Source organism: Lissotriton helveticus, chromosome 7 (genome assembly GCF_964261635.1).
Source record: "Lissotriton helveticus chromosome 7, aLisHel1.1, whole genome shotgun sequence".
Lineage (NCBI taxonomy): Eukaryota > Metazoa > Chordata > Amphibia > Caudata > Salamandridae > Lissotriton > Lissotriton helveticus.
The window spans coordinates 1755582679-1755602342 of record NC_136068.1 but is presented as its reverse complement, the minus strand read 5'-3'; the positions used below and the strand labels follow the sequence as shown (position 1 = coordinate 1755602342).

Genomic DNA, 19664 nt, shown 5'->3' with positions numbered 1-19664 from the left:
TGCTCATCTCTCACTGCTCACCATCCCCGTATTCAAACGAGTCTGTCAGGGCGGCTGGAGATTTGACACTCTTGCTCCTAGATTGTGGAACACTCTCCTGTTGGAGATCCGTTCCTGTACTGAGCTAATGCAATTTAGGAAATCCCTCAAAACGTGGCTATTTGCACAAGCCTATAACTAAAGCTGTCCGTTAACATTCTCTGAGCCTTATGGCGCCATGAAACCATCCGGTGTACGTGCACTTTATAAATCATTTTTAACATTAACAGAGGCAGCAGCAGGAGGGGAAAATGCAGGCAAAAGAAAGGAGAAACCTGACAAAAGAAAAAGACAGAAAGAGAAGAGAAAAAAGAGGGCACAGAGGAAAAGAGTCAACAGGGCATGAAAAAAATAAGCAAGAGAGGTAGAAGCAGAACAGCAGGGTGCTCTTCCACTGGACCACAAGGGATGAAGCACAGGCAGGAACCTGCGTGTGGAGAAGGGCCTCAAACACCATGCAAGAGTGAGATCAGGAGGCAACCCTCAATGGTGGAGCTGCACGGAAGGAGAGCAGTCACACTGACCAGGTCCATAGTGGCCTGCGCCTGGGGTTTGAATGATAAAGCTGTATCCATAAACACCCCCAGATTCTTGTCAACAGTTGGGTGGGTTTTATCCCCAGCTCAGGAGGCCAGAGTCTCAAGGCATCGACTGGGAAAGGAGTACCAAACACTAACATTTCTCCTTTATTAGAATGAAGTTGTAAATAACTGTTGTACACCTGGTCCGCAACAGCAGTGAGGCAGCCCTGAAAATTGTCAACCATTGTGTCACTGAGCTGTTGAAAAGCCAACATAGTACATATGATACTATTATCAGACATCACCTTTGTTATATCAGGTCTAGTGGGGCCATGAAGATGTTAAAGATAGTAGGGTTTGATGCTGAGCCCTGCGGGTCACTACAACTTAAGTCTCCGAACTGGAAGATGAAAGGAAATAGAAAAACTGCTTGTTGCTTGTTGGGTAAATAGGAGCAAAGCCTATCTAAGGCTCTGCTCACTATTCCTGACTTCTCCAGTCTCTGTAAATGATCCTTTATTGGACACAGTGTTGAATGCGGCAGATAGATGTAATAAAAAAAACTGCTTTTCGTCCCAAGTCAAGATGCCTTCTAATATATTCAGTGACCTCAAGAGGGCCAAATCAGTCCTGAAACCTGCGCGGAAACCTGACTGAGCGGAATGAACGATATTTTTTTGCTGAACATGCTTGGTGATTTAACAATTCACCAGAGGTGCCAACATCTTCCCATGGACAGGGAGAAGGGGGATAGGTCTATAGTTCCTCAAAGTGAGCGGGTTGGCATTGAGTTTTTAAAAAGATACCACAAGTGGATTTTTCCAAATGAAAGGCACCTCACCCTGGGGCATATTATCAAGACAGGCGATACAATTATCGCTGTTTTAGCGGCAGAAAACTGCCGCTAAAATGGAGATAATGGGCTTGATAATATGCTCTATGGAATTCCAATTGAATCCCATGTTAAATGTGAAGAAGATTTAACATGGGCTTCAATTCGAATTCCATAGAGCATATTATCAAACCCATTATCGCCGTTTTAGCGACAGTTTTCTGCCGCTAAAACAGCGATAATTTTATCGCCTGTCTTGATAATATGCACCCTTGTTCTAGAGATAAATTAAGAATAGCATTCATCTGCAGGTTGATTGCAGTAAGTGCTTTTGATAGCAGAAAGGGGGGTAGGGTTCAAGAGGAGATCCAGGTTTGACTTTTAGAATTATATGTTCAGAATCTGCTAGCAGGATCTCTTCGAATGGCTCAAGCAGCAACCAATCTCTATTCTGAGAAGGGTTAGAATTCGGCCTCAGAGGTAGGTGTTCCACAGACCAATTCAAATTCGAGCACATTTTTTATACTTTAGTGTGAAAAAATAGGGATAGGTTTCCTTCAGCAACAGCGAGGTTAGAATGACTTGTTTGTGAGCCTCTGGCTGCAAGAATGCTTTAAAGATTTTTACAAAACTTTCTTGGGGTATTTTTGGAGGCAGCTATTTGTGAAGCAAAAAAGTAAATCTTGTCTTTTTTTGTTTGTTTGAAACCGCTTGTGAGTAATGCTATGTGCCTGCTGGCGGAACAGCCAGCGCTACGGAATTTGTGACTGTGGGACCAGGTCCGAGTCTAGGCATCAGCTCAACATCCGGTCATTCTGTGCAAATCACTTAATCTCCCCGTGCGCCTAGCAGAAAATGAATGGGTTGCGCTTATGAAAAGCGCACCAATACCTTCAGGTCGAGTTTGTGTTATATAAAACAGCAAAAAATACATTTGACCTCCATTCCTTTCAAGAACTATTTGTGAATTGGCCTCTAAAATAGGATTATTAAATGAATATACATAAACATTTTATACAAATTGAGAGGACTCTGCTCTCTTTGCACTTTTAGTAATGAGTTGTTGAATGTTTAGGGGCGATTCACAAAGTCATAGAAGTGTATCTAAAAAAGTACTCATGTAGCACTGCGTCCTGTACTCATAAATGCTTTTGGCAATCAACCCCTATATACACTACGTACATCTTCATGCCATATGCGAACATGTTAGATTACAAATGTATTGGAAAATAATGTTCTACTTTCTCCAGAATGTGTGTTTCGAAATTCCTCATCGTAGCATTAACAGTAAGTTGGAGAGGAGTTTGAGGGTGAGAGGACTCTTGACAAACAGATCTTTTTGAATCTAGAACTGACTTTCCTGCTTCTTTGCTTAGCCAGGGCGATATTGGCCAGATGCTGAGTTCAACTCCTCAGTGAAAATGAATTATACTGAAAGTCTGGCATTGAGCCTGCACTCCTGGAGCTATTGTGAACACTCATGATTGTTAGTGACAAGAAGGTAAGTAATTGGAGTTTGGTGTAGTGCTACAATAGAGCACAATGAGGGCCCTGAAACCCTTGATTAGTTTGTGCTCTTAGGCCTAGATTTATTATGCCGCTGTGTCACATTTGCATGGCAACACAGGGCAAAACAAAGGCTTATTTGAAACTTACAACTCCACACAAGGCCTGTTTTGTGTGGCTTTGCGTGGGTTGAAAGAAAGTAAGACACTGCAGCTATTTGAGCTGCAATACTTTAAATTTCGCGCTTGGAGGTGTTCCATGGGAGGGCCATGGGTGTTCCCACACATCCCCCATGGATTTTGGCACAAGTCCAGATTTTGATAAATCTAGAAAACCTGGGATTGAATCACAATCCGTTGCCTTAGCAAGTGAGGCCTAACGAGAAAACATATCTTTTTTTCTCCTAGTTGTTTCCTCTTTCCTAGTGTGCTGCAGAAAGAGAATGATGCCTCCATTGATTGTTTTGTGCAGGAAGGAGTCCCTTGTTGCACAATAACAATGCTCCCTGTAATGCAGGCACGCCTGTACTTTGGTGCAATGGTGCTCGCCCTGGCAGTAGCTGCACAAAGTGCGCCTGCACAATGAGAGCGGAAATGCATCATATTATTGTAAATATGGAGCATTTCTGCTCTCTCTTTAACACAACGCAGTGCTTGCTGCTCGGCGCTGCCTGACCGATTAGTAAATATTCCCCCATACATACCCGCACTTTGGGCTGACAAGGTTTAATGTTCTCTCTTTTTTCATGTAATTCTTCTGTTTTCTTCTCCTTTTATCATGTCCTTGTTCCCAGGGTCCTTTCAGATGCAGCACAACAAAAAGTGCAGTGAAATAGAAGTGTTCATAAAAAAAGATGCTCTTGTCGGTGATTGCAGACACTTTCTCTTATCCGTCTTTGCTGGCTGGTGTTGGTGCACGCTTACCTTTTACTCCTAAAACATGTTCTTTCATGTTTGAAATGTGTTGTTGAAAATTCAAATTCCTCCGCTAAAGTTTTGAAAAGCTTATTATCTTCACAACTTGCTATAGCTTCATTTGCAGGTACAATGGGCGAATTTGCTTGTAAAAGTTGGTTTCAATTTGTTCTATTTTTCCTCAAAACTCAACTTTTTAAGATATTGCTCATCTGCTATTTATTCTTTAAAAGGTTTCTCAACTTTAGGATTGTGGATACATATTTTTTTTTAAAAAGTGTCTCTGACACTGATAAAAGCCTGCATCACGGCTTTTGCCACTTCTGTAACAAACAGGAAGAGGTCGTGACCCTAGTCGTATCTGAATCAAACTAACATCCCATGAGATTGTTTTTCTGTGCAATGGTTAAAGGTGGTACTTACAGCCAACAGTCAGAGAGACGCTGCTTTTGGTGTATTTCCTCACAGCTGGAAAGTATGTGGTGCATGACAGGCGTTTGTTGTTATGCTCCATCGCGGCTATGAATGTGATAGTAGATGTATAGGTTCTGGTGCCGTCCGTATTATAAACGTCTTCGCGATATTTCACCTCTGACTCTGGGCTCCAGGTTATCTCCGGGGCTGTGCCGGAGCACCTCCCGGGCGCCGTGCAACGCACAGTCACCCTTTCACCCTCCATCACCGGATCACGGAGAGAGATTTCCGGCGTGTCCTGAAGAGCTAGGAGACAGAAATCAAAATGCAAATTTTATTTTTACATAAAAAACTCCGTCCAGATAACAAAATCATACATCCCAACATTTTAGAATAAGAAATTGGGAGATTATGAAAATCAAATCAGGTAGGTTTAGCCACCAAACACAACTGAGGAAGAAAAAATGGTAACTGTCAGGAAGAATGTGCTATAAAAGTTGGCCACTTGGTTATCATATCATGATGTATCAACTCGAGTGGGTTTTAAATGTTTGTTCTGATTAGGATACTTGGATTTTATAGTTGATTGTTTATTTACAGCTGTTTTTCATGTCTACAAATTGGTCATCTTTATTTTATTTTGATAATAATTCTGTTATGGATTAATTATATAAACTAGGACTAATTAGTCAGATCGTTTTTTTTTTTATGCACCCCAATGTTTTCTGTGAAATTTTATGGCAGTATCTTCTTCATGTATTTCACTTGTATGCTATTTCTATGGTGGATATGGCACAATATGTAAATGAGACCGTGACGAAGACCTTTTGAGGTTGAAACTCATTGCCGAAAATAAATTAATCTAAGCAGTATGCTGAGTTCAATCTTCTTTGTGCCTCACCAACTTGTGAGGTGCCGCTTTTACATGTTACATTATTTACCGGACACGTGCCCGCTGCATTGCACCAGTCCCATCAGGTGGACGTGGCCGGGCTTCTATGGGACGCATGCTATGGATATATATATATATATGTATATATATATATATATACATATCGGATTATCCAGAGCCCACCTTCACATTCCGGGGAGAAGAGAAGTGATGCTGAGGCCATTCTGCCTCACACTGGGCCTGATGCACCGACATTGGGGCCCTCGCCTAATTGACTATCGGACCGAAGGTTGGTGCGGTGAGGGGAATCGAGGGGGTACTTTTGCTCAGTTGGACAAATCAGGATAGTGGCCGTGTCCATCCTGCTATACTTACTGGGCACTGAAGAAGGCTCAATAGCCAAAATGCATTTGCCTGGGATGTATGACGTTATAACGCAGGCTATTACAACGCCTGCCTTTACAACGCGGTTTTTACATCGCATACCATTACAACGCATAGTGCTTTTAGGTGCTGGATAGTGAGTAGTTTAATTTACTATTCCAACTCCAGTCCCCGTGGACACTAGGGAAGGTTATTGGATAGTAAATTAACCTATTCCCTATCCTATAGCGCCCCCCAGAGCAATGCGTTGTAATAGTTTGCGTTGTAATGGTTGCGTTGTAATGGTAGTGCGTTGTAAAAGTTTTGTTGTAAGTGATGTTTACCATTTGCCTGCCATGTGTATTTTATTGAAATAAAGTGTCTTCCTTGATGTTCCCCCGCTGTGGCTTCCACTCTTTTCTCGTAAAGTAGGTACTCGTGGATATTTTCAGCGTGTTGGCCAGTGACAAGCTTTTGGAAGCCCCCGCATCGCAAGTTGGCTCTGGTGTTCATTGGTGTGGGTGGCTGCGGCTGCTCCTGTGGTGTTCTCCGAGGTATCGGCAGTGCTTAATTTGTAAAATATGAAGTGCAGGTGCTCAAATGTTTGTCGGAGGCCACACCTATTTTTCTCTGGGTCCACCCACTTCCTCCACTGGCTCCACCTACTTACATTAGCTCCACCCACATTTTGAACTGCCACTGCTAAAAGTCAGAGATAATATATACTTGGCTGATCCGAATTCCAGCAAGTGAGCCTTCCTCGTCTGGCTAATTCTACCTCACACTTCTGCCCCATCACTGCTCAGCTGTCCACCTCCCTCAGGAAGAATCGCAGCAACGTTATTTCCCCCTTACCTCTCTTCCTCATAAAGCACCCACCCTGTCCCCTGCAAACCCACCCCCTGCTTCATGTGTTCCCGACTGCCTCTTACCTCATCGATTCCCTCCCATTGCAGTCTGCTCTGGCTCATCCCTGCATTTCTCTCACCTCTAATTGCATTTCCCTCCCTTTCCAAAATCGCTCTGCATCGTTTTCATTGCCCTGACGTCCCTTCAGGTTTCCATTTCCACATAACTGCGCATCCCTTAACTCTCCCCTCCATCTAGTGTGTCGATATATCCCCCCTCTCCACGGCTCTCACAGTCACCTCTGTGGTCTCCTTCCTTGTTACTCTAAGTAGTCAGTCTCTTTTTTGTGTGATTTTAAAATAGGTGTGTTTGTGTTTTCTGAAAGATGGATAACGTTATGGTGTGGCAATGTGTGCATTGGATACCATATCCGCTGAATTTCTGTGATTTAGCATGTTTGAACCATAATTATTACTCAGTTTTTAAAAGAGTTTATTTGGTTAGTTACTATAATACACTTTTCCCACCGCTCAGCACTTAGATATCTGCGGCTAGGAGGGATTGGCCATAGTACCGCCTGGCCTGCCCTGGGCCCTGTACCTGACTCACTACCAGGGGTCAACATTTATTTCAACAGCAGAAAGGTCAGATGCAAGTTTATAAGCAGTCTAGAACAAACATAGAAAAAACACTTCCTCATGTATTGCATTATTACCAATCACTTTATTTGAGGGTGCAAGTGCAACACTTCTTATAGAAAGGAAGGAAGCCTTTTCATTGTGGTTTTACCGTACTAGCACTGCAACTTTTAACCTCTTGTTTAATATGTGACAGACAGTGGCTTTGGAGTTATGCAGTATAACTTGGACTGCACTTTCAAATTTACATCACACCGCATTGATCTTGTGCACTAGCCTGACCCTGACCATGTGAACATACTGTGTGCACAAGTGCCAAAATCATCCATCATCGCCCGACGGGGTGGGGCCACGATGACTCGGACGGTGGTGAGAGCGGGCCTGAGAGGCTGAGCAGAGCCAGTGTGGGTATGCGGGGTGTGGTGGCAAAGCAGTGAATGCCAGGCTATAAGACAGCGCAAGGGTAAGTGAGAGAGGCTGGGGTAAAGCATTCACCCTTACACCCTCAGTCACACAGGATTACACAGGAGCTCTGGCTGAAAGGCCATTTTAGCAAAGAGCCTTGGCCGTCTTTGGTTGAGCCCTGCTGCTGAGTGCAGAGTGCAGACCAGGAGACCACTCATGCTCCCCAGCACCAGCGCAGCCCAAACAAAGAAGGAAGTGGAGTGATAACCTGTCGGGCTGGGTGGAGGCATCAGTCTTGCAGGGTCTGGAACTCCGATAATAAATCTTACGCTTCCCCCAAATTGGGGCAGGACTCGCAGGTGAAGAAATGGTTTTAAAAACAAGCGCCTAACTCACAATAGCGCCTCTTTCACCTCTGAGCACACCCAGCATTCAGTCTAAAATGAAAGACCGACACTGCATGTGAAGCAAACTATAAACCACCTGTCATTCCCAGAGGCTCAAGCAGCTGCCCTTGCACAATTATCCTCCAAATGTAGCTGGATGCGGGGGATAATGGTGATGTGAGTGAGTCACTGCAGAGACTGGGTGCCCGTAAGAGACACGAGTGACTGCTTGGGAGGGGGTCCGCCCTCGGAAAACCACTGTGTGATGCTTCAGCGCTGCGAGCTGCCCCTATGTCCCACAGGCGACTCCTGTAACAACAGGTGCTGCTGGGGTCCACGTGTATCCTAAGGACACTGTCTTATAAACTGATGCCATCGGGGAATTTCTTTTTGTTTCTTAAAACTATTTTTTTTTAAATATATGAAATGTAGATAAAAAGGCCGGAGACGTAGCTCCTTCTATCTTGGCGCGCATTACAATTAGAAAAAATCTGCGCAAGCTGTTTGCCGCGCACAGAGCCGGGCCCAACCCCCACAGATTTGATGACCGTGCCCTGCCCTGAAACGAAACTGAATCCCGTACTGATCATCATCTATTCAGGCAGCCCGGGCCGGCCCGCAACTGCTCAACAAAAGCCACTGCAGTGCCTTACTATTGGCAACAAAACATGATCGTGATGATCATCAAACCAGGCCCGCAAATATTTGAATTCTTCTTTCTCATAACACTCACCACAGAAGACCTTTTGTTTCAGAGCAAGGCGGCTCTAGCCAATTGAAAGGTGGCATTTATTTTCTATTTGGGATCACCAGTGAGGCTGACGTTTTTCCAGGCCAACTGGAATTAAAATGTAATTTGAATTAAAATTAAATGTAAACCCATCTGATGATCAGAAATTATTGCAAAGCACTTGTCAGCAGAATACTCTTACCAACGGTGACTGTGACCAATATACATCTAAATAAAAGTTGAAAGGCTAATTGCATGAGAGCGAATACAGGGGCATATTACCAACGTTAAGCGATATTTATCGCTAACGATGCTTAGCAACAAATTCTTTAACACTAAGCATCGTCAGAAATTATCGCAGATAAACCTTGCTATTATCAAGGTTTATCGCAAATGCGATAAAAAACGGCCGCAATGCATGAATATCGCTGAAAAGTCAGCGATATTCATGCATTACCGAGCTAATGCTCTTAGCCATGTTATCCGTCTCCCATAGAATAACATGGCTAAGAACTGCTCAGGGCAGGTGTTAGTTTTTGGAGATATTCGCGCTTAGCGCGAATATCTCCAAAAGTTGGTAATAGGAGATAGCGATGTTAGCGACTGTTTCCAGTCGCTAACATCTTGGCACGCCCACTTTGCATGTCATTAGTGATAAATATCACTGACATGCAAAGTGGGGCCCAAGATGGTCGCTATCTCCTACTAGCTGTCGCTAACTGGTGTTAGCGACAGCTAGGTAATAGGGAGATAATTTTATCTCCGCTTTCTTGGCTTTTAAAGCCAAAAAAGCGGAGATAAAACCCCTTGATATTATGCCCCACAGTGTGGAGTCATTTAGTGGCAAGTCCGATCAAACTTCAAAATGTTTTCGAATAAAAATGAAACCAATCACTTTAGAAGCGTTTGTTTTTCCCCTCTTCCCTGTCGTTTCACAAAAGTTCAAAGTGACTATTTTCAGGTTGCATAAGTGCGATTACCAACTTCACAGGAAGCGTGCAGCTAGAAACGTGCAGCAAGTGCTTCTGTGCATAAGTACAGCGAGTAGCAGTAATAAGTGGTGTACATTGGCGAAAGTGTTTCAGAAACAGTGCACTTAAAAGCAGCTCAAGAAAAAACATCTACCCGACAAGTGAGCGGGTAGTTTTTTAGGGCGCTTAAAAAGAATACATGTTGGTGTTCAAGAATCAATTTGGCAGGAGAGGGGGGTTGACCCTGGATGCACCCCACGACTCCAATGAACAAGCCCAGAGAGCTCTTGAAGTACACACCACGCGAAAGATGTGCGGGAATGTGTAAGGGGCGTGAAGTGTTTTTAAAATGTCTGCTAATACAAAGTGAGTGAATGATGAGGCCAGGGTGACAATACTGCCCACCAAAGAAATACACAGCAGAGCTATATCTCTAAAACATGTCTGTATGAAGGCCGAACACATTAGCACAGTTACCGCATGTGGGTGAATTGTGTTACAGTGAAAACAGCACTGGAACAGCGATTATAGGATTGAGATAGTTCAGTGGGTTAATGTAGCTTCTGCAGAGAATTGTGCATAATGTGCACATAACAGACTCCAGTACTAGGAACAGTGAGACATCCTATGGGGGTGTGGAGGGGGAGGCAGGGAAACGCAGGGGTGAGTAGGGAACCAAAGGGGTGCACACCTGAGTTAGAGAACATTAGCAGGAGGGGCAGTCTTACAGTAAATGTGAAGAGAAGGAGACCCTTGTTCAGTGACAAAGAGGCTAAGATAGATCCGCAGGTTTACAAAGCTACTGCGAAGTCAACTTCAAGGCATATATCGAATCCCTAGAAATTGCCATGCACTGGAGGAAAATCGTGAAATAATTATGCAGTTGTTAGGGGAGGCAGCGGTTGATAAGCAGAAGAGGCTTTGCTACTCCGAAGAATAAACGATAAACCATGTCTCTGGGCCTATGGCAGGTCACAAAACATTTTAACACTAACCATTCTAACTTTTATACACCCTTACTCCACTTTACCACCATTACAGACCTGGACTGACCTGCCTCACCTAGGCTGCGCAGCTTAATTTTTTTTAAATCATGATTCGATTTGGCCGCCGGCGCGGCGCCAGCCTACCCAGCCCAGGCCATCATGACCAGACTCCCGGGTAGACCATTCAAGTGCTTCAACATAATGATTAAAACACCTACCTGACCACTGGACTGTGACCAGTAATCACCGTCACGGCGCCTGCGGCATGCCAGGCCCTGCCCTGCTGTTTCATCACCTGCGGCAGATTTAAATCATTTATTTTATAGCCCGCCGGCCTACGCCATGCCTTGCTCGCCTGGCCCCTCACATGGTGAGCAGAGCTATATACTGCAGCATCGTGACGTCATCCAAGCAGCTCCCGACACTTTGAAAGGTGGATACTCGGTGGCGAGGAGAGGTGCGGGTATGCTGGGGCGGGCGTGCCGAAGCAAAATTAAAGTCAATGCGCGCGCATTCAAAATCTGCGCATGCGTCGCTGCCTCTGCCGTGCACAGCCCCAACCCCCGCAGAAGACGACCAGCCCAGGGCAGCAAAGCCCTGCCCAACCCAACACAACAACTACTACAGTGTCCCGCCCACTGGGCCTGATCCGCATTAGGAATTCTTGAGACAGAGAGGAGGAAATTGAGAATCATCGTCAGTCACGTCACTGACAGTAAGTGTTTACAATTTACTGTCTGCATCACAGTCAACAACCAGTATGACGCGTCGGTATGGTAAAACTTAAACTAAGTGACACAGCAGCTCAGCACATGCTCTCTGTGTGTGCCAGCCCAGTGCCAGTGCCACGCACGCGGCACAACTCATAAATCAATTACTGACGGCAGGACAGGTGCACTTAATACAGCGTAATAGACCCGGCCCTGATAATTAGGTGCCGGTGCTAAGCACCGGCAAGCTCCGGCTCAAATTAAGCCCTGTGTATCGGATTGTCCAGAGCCCACCATCACATTCCGGGGAGAAGAGAAGCGATGCTGAGGCCATTCTGCCTGACACTGGGCCTGATGCACTGACATTGGGGCCCTCGCCTAATTGACTCTCGGACCGAAGGTTGGTGCGGTGAGGGGACTCGAGGGGGTACTTTTGCTCTGTTGGACACATCAGGATAGTGGCCGTGTCCATCTCCTTGACTCGCCGGCCCCAGCATCGCCCAGCACCGGAATAGTGCATTCTGGGACTTGCAGTCCGTTACTCCACAATGGTCAGGAGTAAGGGCGGTGTTTCCACTTGGAGGGGGTGTGATATGGTTCCAGACAATCAGCAAAGAGCAGGACATATTTCCTTGGGGATTGGGCACGCCTCCTGCTATACTTACAGGGCACTGAAGAAGGCTCAATAGCCGAAATGCATTTGCCTGCCATGTGTATTTTATTGAAATAAAGTGTCCTCCTTGATGTTCCCCCGCTGTGGCTTCCACTCTTTTCTCGTAAAGGAGGTACTCGTGGATATTTTCAGCGTGTTGGCCAGTGACACGCTTTTCGAAGCCCCCGCATCGCAAGTTGGCTCTGGTGTTCATTGGTGTGGGCGGATGCGGCTGCTCCTGTGGTGTTCTCCGAGGTATCGGATTGTCCAGAGCCCACCTTCACATTCCGGGGAGAAGAGAAGCGATGCTGAGGCCATTCTGCCTCACACTGGGCCTGATGCACTGACATTGGGCCCTCGCCTAATTGACTCTCGGACCGAAGGTTGGTGCGGTGAGGGGACTCGAGGGGGTACTTTTGCTCAGTTGGACACATCAGGATAGTGGCCATGTCCATCTCCTTGACTCACCGGCCCCAGCATCGCCCAGCACCGGAATAGTGCATTCTGGGACTTGCAGTTCGTTACTACACAATGGTCAGCAGTAGGGGCGGTGTTTCCACTTGGAGGGGGTGTGATATGGTTCCAGCCAATTAGCAGAGAGTGGGACATACTTCCTTGGGGATTCGGCACGCCTCCTGCTATACTTACCGGGCACTGAAGAAGGCTCAATAGCTGAAATGCATTTGCCTGCCATGTGTATTTTATTGAAATAAAGTAGCCTCTTTGATGTTCCCCCGCTGGTGCTTCCACTCTTTTCTCATAAAGGAGGTACTCGTGGATATTTTCAGTGTGTTGGCCAGTGACAAGCTTTTGGAAGCCCCCCGCATCGCAAGTTGGCTCTGGTGTTCATTGGTGTGGGCGGCTGCGGCTGCTCCTGTGGTGTTCTCCGAGGTATCAGATTGTCCAGAGCCCACCTTCACATTTCGGGGAGAAGAGAAGCGATGCTGAGGCCATTCTGCCTCACATTGGGCCTGATGCACTGACATTGGGGCCCTCGCCTAATTGACTCTCGGACCGAAGGTTGGTGCGGTGAGGGGACTCGAGGGGGTACTTTTGCTCAGTTGGACACATCAGGATAGTGGCCATGTCCATCTCCTTGACTCACCGGCCCCAGCATCGCCCAGCACCGGAATAGTGCATTCTGGGACTTGCAGTCCGTTACTACACAATGGTCAGCAGTAGGGGCGGTGTTTCCACTTGGAGGGGGTGTGATATGGTTCCAGCCAATTAGCAGAGAGTGGGACATACTTCCTTGGGGATTTGGCACGCCTCCTATTATACTTACCGGGACCTGAAGAAGGCTCAATAGCTGAAATGCATTTGCCTGCCATGTGTATTTTATTGAAATAAAGTAGCCTCTTTGATGTTCCCCCGCTGGTGCTTCCACTCTTTTCTCATAAAGGAGGTACTCGTGGATATTTTCAGCGTGTTGTCCAGTAACAAGCTTTTGGAAGCCCCCGCATCGCAAGTTGGCTCTGGTGTTCATTGGTGTGGGCGGCTGCGGCTGCTCCTGTGGTGTTCTCCGAGGTATCGGATTGTCCAGAGCCCACCTTCACATTCCGGGGAGAAGAGAAGCGATGCCTCACACTGGGCCTGATGCGCTGACATTGGGGCCCTCGCCTAATTGACTCTCGGACCGAAGGTTGGTGCGGTGAGGGGACTCGAAGGGGTACTTTTGCTCAGTTGGACACATCAGGATAATGGCCGTGTCCATCTCCTTGACTTGCCGGCCCCAGCATCGCCCAGCACCGGAATAGTGCATTCTGGGACTTGCAGTCCGTTACTCCACAATGGTCAGGAGTAAGGGCGGTGTTTCCACTTGGAGGGGGTGTGATATGGTTCCAGACAATCAGCAAAGAGAGGGAAATACTTCCTTGGGGATTGGGCACGCCTCCTGCTATACTTACCGGGCACTGAAGAAGGCTCAATAGCCGAAATGCATTTGCCTGCCATGTGTATTTTATTGAAATAAAGTGTCCTCCTTGATGTTCCCCCACTGTGGCTTCCACTTTTTTCTTGTAAAGGAGGTACTCGTGGATATTTTCAGCGTGTTGGCCAGTGACACGCTTTTGGAAGCCCCAGCATCGCAAGTTGGCTCTGGTGTTCATTGGTGTGGGCGGCTGCGGCTGCTCATGTGGTGTTCTCCGAGGTATCGGATTGTCCAGAGCCCACCTTCACATTCCGGGGAGAAGAGAAGCGATGCTGAGGCAATTCTGCCTCACACTGGGCCTGATGCACTGACATTGGGGCCCTCGCCTAATTGACTCTCGGACCGAAGGTTGGTGCAGTGAGGGGAATCGAGGGGGTACTTTTGCTCAGATGGACACATCAGGATAGTGGCCGTGTCCATCTCCTTGACTCGCCGGCCCCAGCATCGGAATAGTGCATTCTGGGACTTGCAGTCCGTTACTACACAATAGTCAGCAGTAAGGGCGGTGTTTCCACTTGGAGGGGGTGTGATATGGTGCTAGCCAATTAGCAAAGAGCGGGACATACTTCCTTGGAGATTGGGCACGCCTCCTGATATACTTACCGGGCACTGAAGAAGGCTCAATAGCCGAAATGCATTTGCCTGCCATGTGTATTTTATTGAAATAAAGTGGCCTCTTTGATGTTCCCCCGCTGTGGCTTCCACTCTTTTCTCGTAAAGGAGGTACTTGTGTATATATATATATATATGAAGAAAACAGCCCCTGCTCCGTCAATGGTCGGCGGAGTACACAAGTTTCAGACCTCAAATAGCCCCACTAAGTGCAGCGACAATCCGGCCCAGGAATCAATCAATCCTCAAGTGAGTTGCAGAATGGCGATTTAATAAATGAAAAGATGACGCGTTTCACTCCACTATATATATATTACCTACTGGCGGTCGCCAGTAGGTAGTTATAGTTAGGATTGATTTCCATAGGGAAATCGTAACATTCTATTTGGAAAACCTTTGTCGTCGGTGGAGGAATCTGCCTGAAATTTTCAGCAACTTTGCTTCGCGGCGCTCCGGTCATTCCCTGAAAATTTGGGGGGGATTCGTCAAGCGGGGGCCGAGATAAAAGGGGGTCCCAAAACGTGTTTTCCCCATGTTAATTTCCATAGGGCGGTCGGTCGCACTTTTAGCTCGAACGGCTGAATGGATTTTCACCAAACTTGGCAAAATTGTAGGGACTGGTAGCCCGATGTGCCTTTGCTATGTCTCAAGATATGTGCTCCAGAGGATTTTGAGTAATTTAGGTTAAAAAAAATTATATATCTCTAGCCGCGCCCCGGTACGCGCACCGGAGAGTGCTCCGGGCGCGCCACGCGACTTGCGCACGGAAAGCTGATTGGCTCTCGGGTGTCTGTAAACATTCGAAACAGTCCGGAGCGGCCGCCATCTTGTGTCTCGGTAGGATCGAGACACAATAGGTGGTAAAAACAAAGGGGGAAATAACCAAAAGGGGGCAGGGTAGACCCCCCCTGACCCCCTAGGTTTGATGTGGGGGCCATAAAAGGGTCCCTCGGGTAAAAAAAATAAAATAATTTTTTTTCGGTTTTCGCGGGGGGAGCGCCCGGTACGCGCACCGGGGAGCGTACCGGGGAGCGTAGCATGGGGAAAACCCCGTTCATTCACTGCATCACCTCTACGACCCTTTCTTGCGTCAATATACCCATTTTGCATACATTACACCTAACGTAGGTATAATGTGGCGCAGGGGTTTACAAAGTGACGCATCTACCTAGATGCGTCACTTTGTAAATATGACTCAATAAGGTGCATTTTTAACAGCACTGGTGCGTCACAAAAAGTGACGCACCGGTGGCGTAAAAGTGACGCATGGCCTCATAAATGAGGACTTCAGTCTTCTACTCATGCGTCATATTAAATATATGACGTATTATGTCGCAAGTACTTTTAGATACGTCAGTATTTCAGACGTATCTGTAAGCGCAAAAGTGATGCATTGCTGGAGTGTGTCACAAAAATGATGCAACTCCAGAAATGCATCCTTTCACATGGGGCCAGGCCCCATGTGAAAGGGCCTGCATCAGTCTTACGCCTGCTGTGAAACAGGCGCAAGATTTGGACACAACAGCGTCATAAAAGTGACGTAGTGATATCTCATAGATTTTACTGAGTCACCTCTACGACCCTTTCTTGCGTCAATACGTCCCTTTTGCATACATTACACCTGACGTAGGTATAATGTGGCGCAGGGGTTTACAAAGTGATGCATCTACCTAGATGCGTCGCTTTGTAAATATGACTCAATAAGGTGCATTTTTAACAGCACTGGTGCGTCACAAAAAGTGACGCACCGGTGGCGTACAAGTGACGCATGGCCTCATAAATGAGGCCTTCAGTCTTCTACTCATGCGTCATATTAAATATGTGACGTATTATGTCGCAAGTACTTTTCAGACGTACCTGTAAGCGCAAAAGTGATGCATTGCTGGAGTGTGTCACAAAAATGATGCAACTCCAGCAACGCATCCTTTCACATGGGGCCAGGCCCCATGTGAAAGGGCCTGCACCAGTCTTACGGCTGCTGCGAAACAGGCGCAAGATTTGGACGCAACATCGTCATAAAAGTGACGTAGTGATATCTCATAGATTTTACTGCGTCACCTCAACAGCCGCCTCAACTTCTACGCCCCCACACGCCAGCTTCGATCGACCGGCCACGCCCTCGCCTCCGTCCCCCGCATCCGAAGAGCCACCACAGGAGGAAGGTCCTTCTCCTACCTGGCCGCCAAGACTTGGAACTCCCTCCCGACCCACCTCCGCCTGACCCAGGACCACCTTGCCTTCAGGAAGCAGCTCAAGACCTGGCTGTTCGAGCAGTAGCGGACCCCCCCTCCCCTAGCGCCTTGAGACCCTCCGGGTGAGTAGTGCGCTATATAAATGCTTTGATTGATTGATTGATTGATACGACCCTTTCTTGCGTCAATACGTCCCTTTTGCATACATTACACCTGACATAGGTATAATGTGGCGCAGGGGTTTACAAAGTGATGCATCTACATAGATGCGTCACTTTGTAAATATGACTGAATAAGGTGCATTTTTAACAGCAATGGTGCGTCACAAAAAGTGACGCACCGGTGGCGTAAAAGTGACGCATGGCCTCATAAATGAGGCCTTCAGTCTTCTACTCATGCGTCATATTAAATATATAACGTATTATGTCGCAAGTACTTTTAGATACGTCAATATTTCAGACGTATCTGTAAGCGCAAAAGTGATGCATTGCTGGAGAGTGTCACAAAAATGATGCAACTCCAGCAATGCATCTTTTCTTACCCTTCCACACCCCCGTTCCTTTTCTACATTTTGTTTGAATAACCACATTCCCCATGTTCACTCTCCTTCTCCTTACTTTCGTTCCCAACACTCACCTTCTTTCAGTCCCCCTACTTCACTTCCTTTCTCCTCTCATACTTTTCTGTTCTTTCTTATTCATTTTCCTTTCATTTATCAATGCACTCCACTTCACTTGCTCTTTTTCATTTTTTTAAGAATATAGCTCTTTGATGAGAATTGGAGGTAGTTCTGAAAATAACTTTTTTTTTCTTCTTTTTTCTTTTTTTAGAACTACAACAAAAACAGGGAATGGAAACTGCTCAACAGGAGCAAAAAAATAAATAAAAATTAGGGCTGGTAACGGCAGTGATGGTTCTCCAATGCTCGAACCATGAGCAGAACACTTTGCTCCCGACAGGAAAGTAGCTGCTCACAGTATCTGCATTTAAGGGCGCCTTTGTTAAATGCAGGCTGAATGTTCGGAACCTGCTCTTGTGATCTCCCCCTCACCGATGGTGTTCGTCCTCCGGTTGATGTAGAGGCCCCATCACTGGGAACCTTTTGTGCCAGAGCCCTGACACTTTCCCGGGCAAAATTCTGGGGGTGCCTTCTCTCCACATGGCAAATCATTGTGGAGTTCCCAAAAGAATATTTTTTATTGGGGTTACCCCGTGACAGGACTGTGTGACAGATCCTGCACTCCACTTTTGGAGCATTTACCTTCTTCTGGTGAGCAGGTATGGAAAAAAAATTCCAGATGAAATGTTCTTTGTATTTTGGCTGAGGAGGCTCTTCAGCGATGAATTCATTGGAGTCATCTTCACTGCTGGATGGTCTGGCAGCCCTGATAATCCAAGATATCCAACAAAGAACCGACAGCAAAACAGGCAGGTCTTTCAGTCACAAAAGTGAAAGAAGAAGTGAAGGAAATGGGTGGGGATTTCATTCTTTATAAAAAAAATGTTAGCAACCAATGAAAAGTGTTATTTTCAGGTCACATGACCCGACGCGCTTACGGTACGCGCCCCGGGGTGCGCCCGTGGTCGCGCTCCAGGGCGCGCCCCGGGGCACGTGGCGTAAGCGCGTCAGGACGTTGCACGATCGTATCCGCTCGCGTGCTTCCGGGTGCGCTTACGCAGTGCGTCATATGACGCATTTCGCGGTTACGCGAAACGTCACGATGTTGTTTTCGTTCGCGAGAATAGCGCTAACGGGACGTTCACCGGTACGTGCCCCGGGGCACGCCAAAGCACTGCGCTTACCCGTGTGTTCACCGGTACGCGCCCCAGGAGCGCTCCGGGGCAAAAAAAAAAAAACTATTACATAATTATACAATATAAAATTTGTTATAACATTTTTTACTTTTTATACCTATAGAGATTTGCTATTAAAAAAACATTAAAATTCACTGAAAAAACCATAGGTTTCACACCAGTTATAGTTAGGAATTAGCATTTAAAAAACCTAATAAATTCACTGAAAAAACCATAGGTTTCACACCAGTTATAGTTAGGAATTAGCATTTAAAAAACCTATTAAATTCACTGAAAAAACCATAGGTTTCACACCTGTTATATTTAGCTGGAAGTTTTACTCACATAAAACCATTGAAATTCCCACGTTATAGTTAGTTGGACTCACTATAACTTGCGCGTGCAATGCACTGCTGATGACGTCACATATTACATCACTCATGACATGGTCAGTGACATCACTCATGACATCACTGATGACACCATCCTTGTGACACAGTGACAGACCTCCTTTCAGTGTAATGTAACCCTTGAAACACATATTCAAACTAAAATTTTCAAAAAAACGGAGAGACCCATACCAGTTACAAAACCAATTCAGTAATTCCACCATCTATATACACATCCACTCATTCACCAACAGTTCTATGTAGTCACTCATACATATACACACTCATCATATGTAGTGATACACCTATACATCCTGTTACGCACCAACAGTCATCCAAAAGATACTCTCACACATACTCACACATGCAAAAAAACTATTGAACATCCATTTGTTTGCATATACAGCTATACACACACTAGCACCTTACGAATAAGGAACCTTACACATACTTACTCTCTTAAACAATCACTTATAGAAACACATACTTATTTAAACAGGAACTCTTACAATCCCTTACTATCACATATAGTCACTTATATACATGAAAATTCACATATACTACATTAAAACATATGTAGTTACTGGTAAAGACACTAGTGAGACAGTCATTCACTCACTAACATACACATATACACACTCATCCACCCATACAGTCCAGCACATGTGCTGTATTCAAAACACATACAAACAGAGAGTCAGTTATTTATGCATCTATGTGCTAAGTAATACCCCCACCAAACCATACAAACACTTATACTGATACTAAGAAAAACATCTAATAACCCATATACCTACACATGTAGCTACTCACCAACCCATGCAGCCACTTATACACAAAGTGAAACATTAATACATATATTTAATTATTTAAACATTACTCACTAATATTTATTTATCAGAAAGACACACATTCACTGGATGGTGTCATCAGTGATGT

The 19664-nt window shown here is 45.9% G+C and overlaps 1 protein-coding gene across 3 annotated transcripts in view; it reads right to left on the bottom strand.

Annotated features, from left to right (window-relative positions):
* Positions 1–19664, bottom strand: part of LOC144770734 (sialic acid-binding Ig-like lectin 13) — a 767717-nt gene that overhangs the window by 472365 nt on the left and 275688 nt on the right. For all 3 annotated transcript variants that reach the window (XM_078655472.1, XM_078655474.1, XM_078655473.1), the window contains one exon: positions 4236–4532. In XM_078655472.1, coding sequence (XP_078511598.1) covers positions 4236–4532 — 297 coding nt within the window. The remainder of the gene's footprint in view (positions 1–4235; positions 4533–19664) is intronic.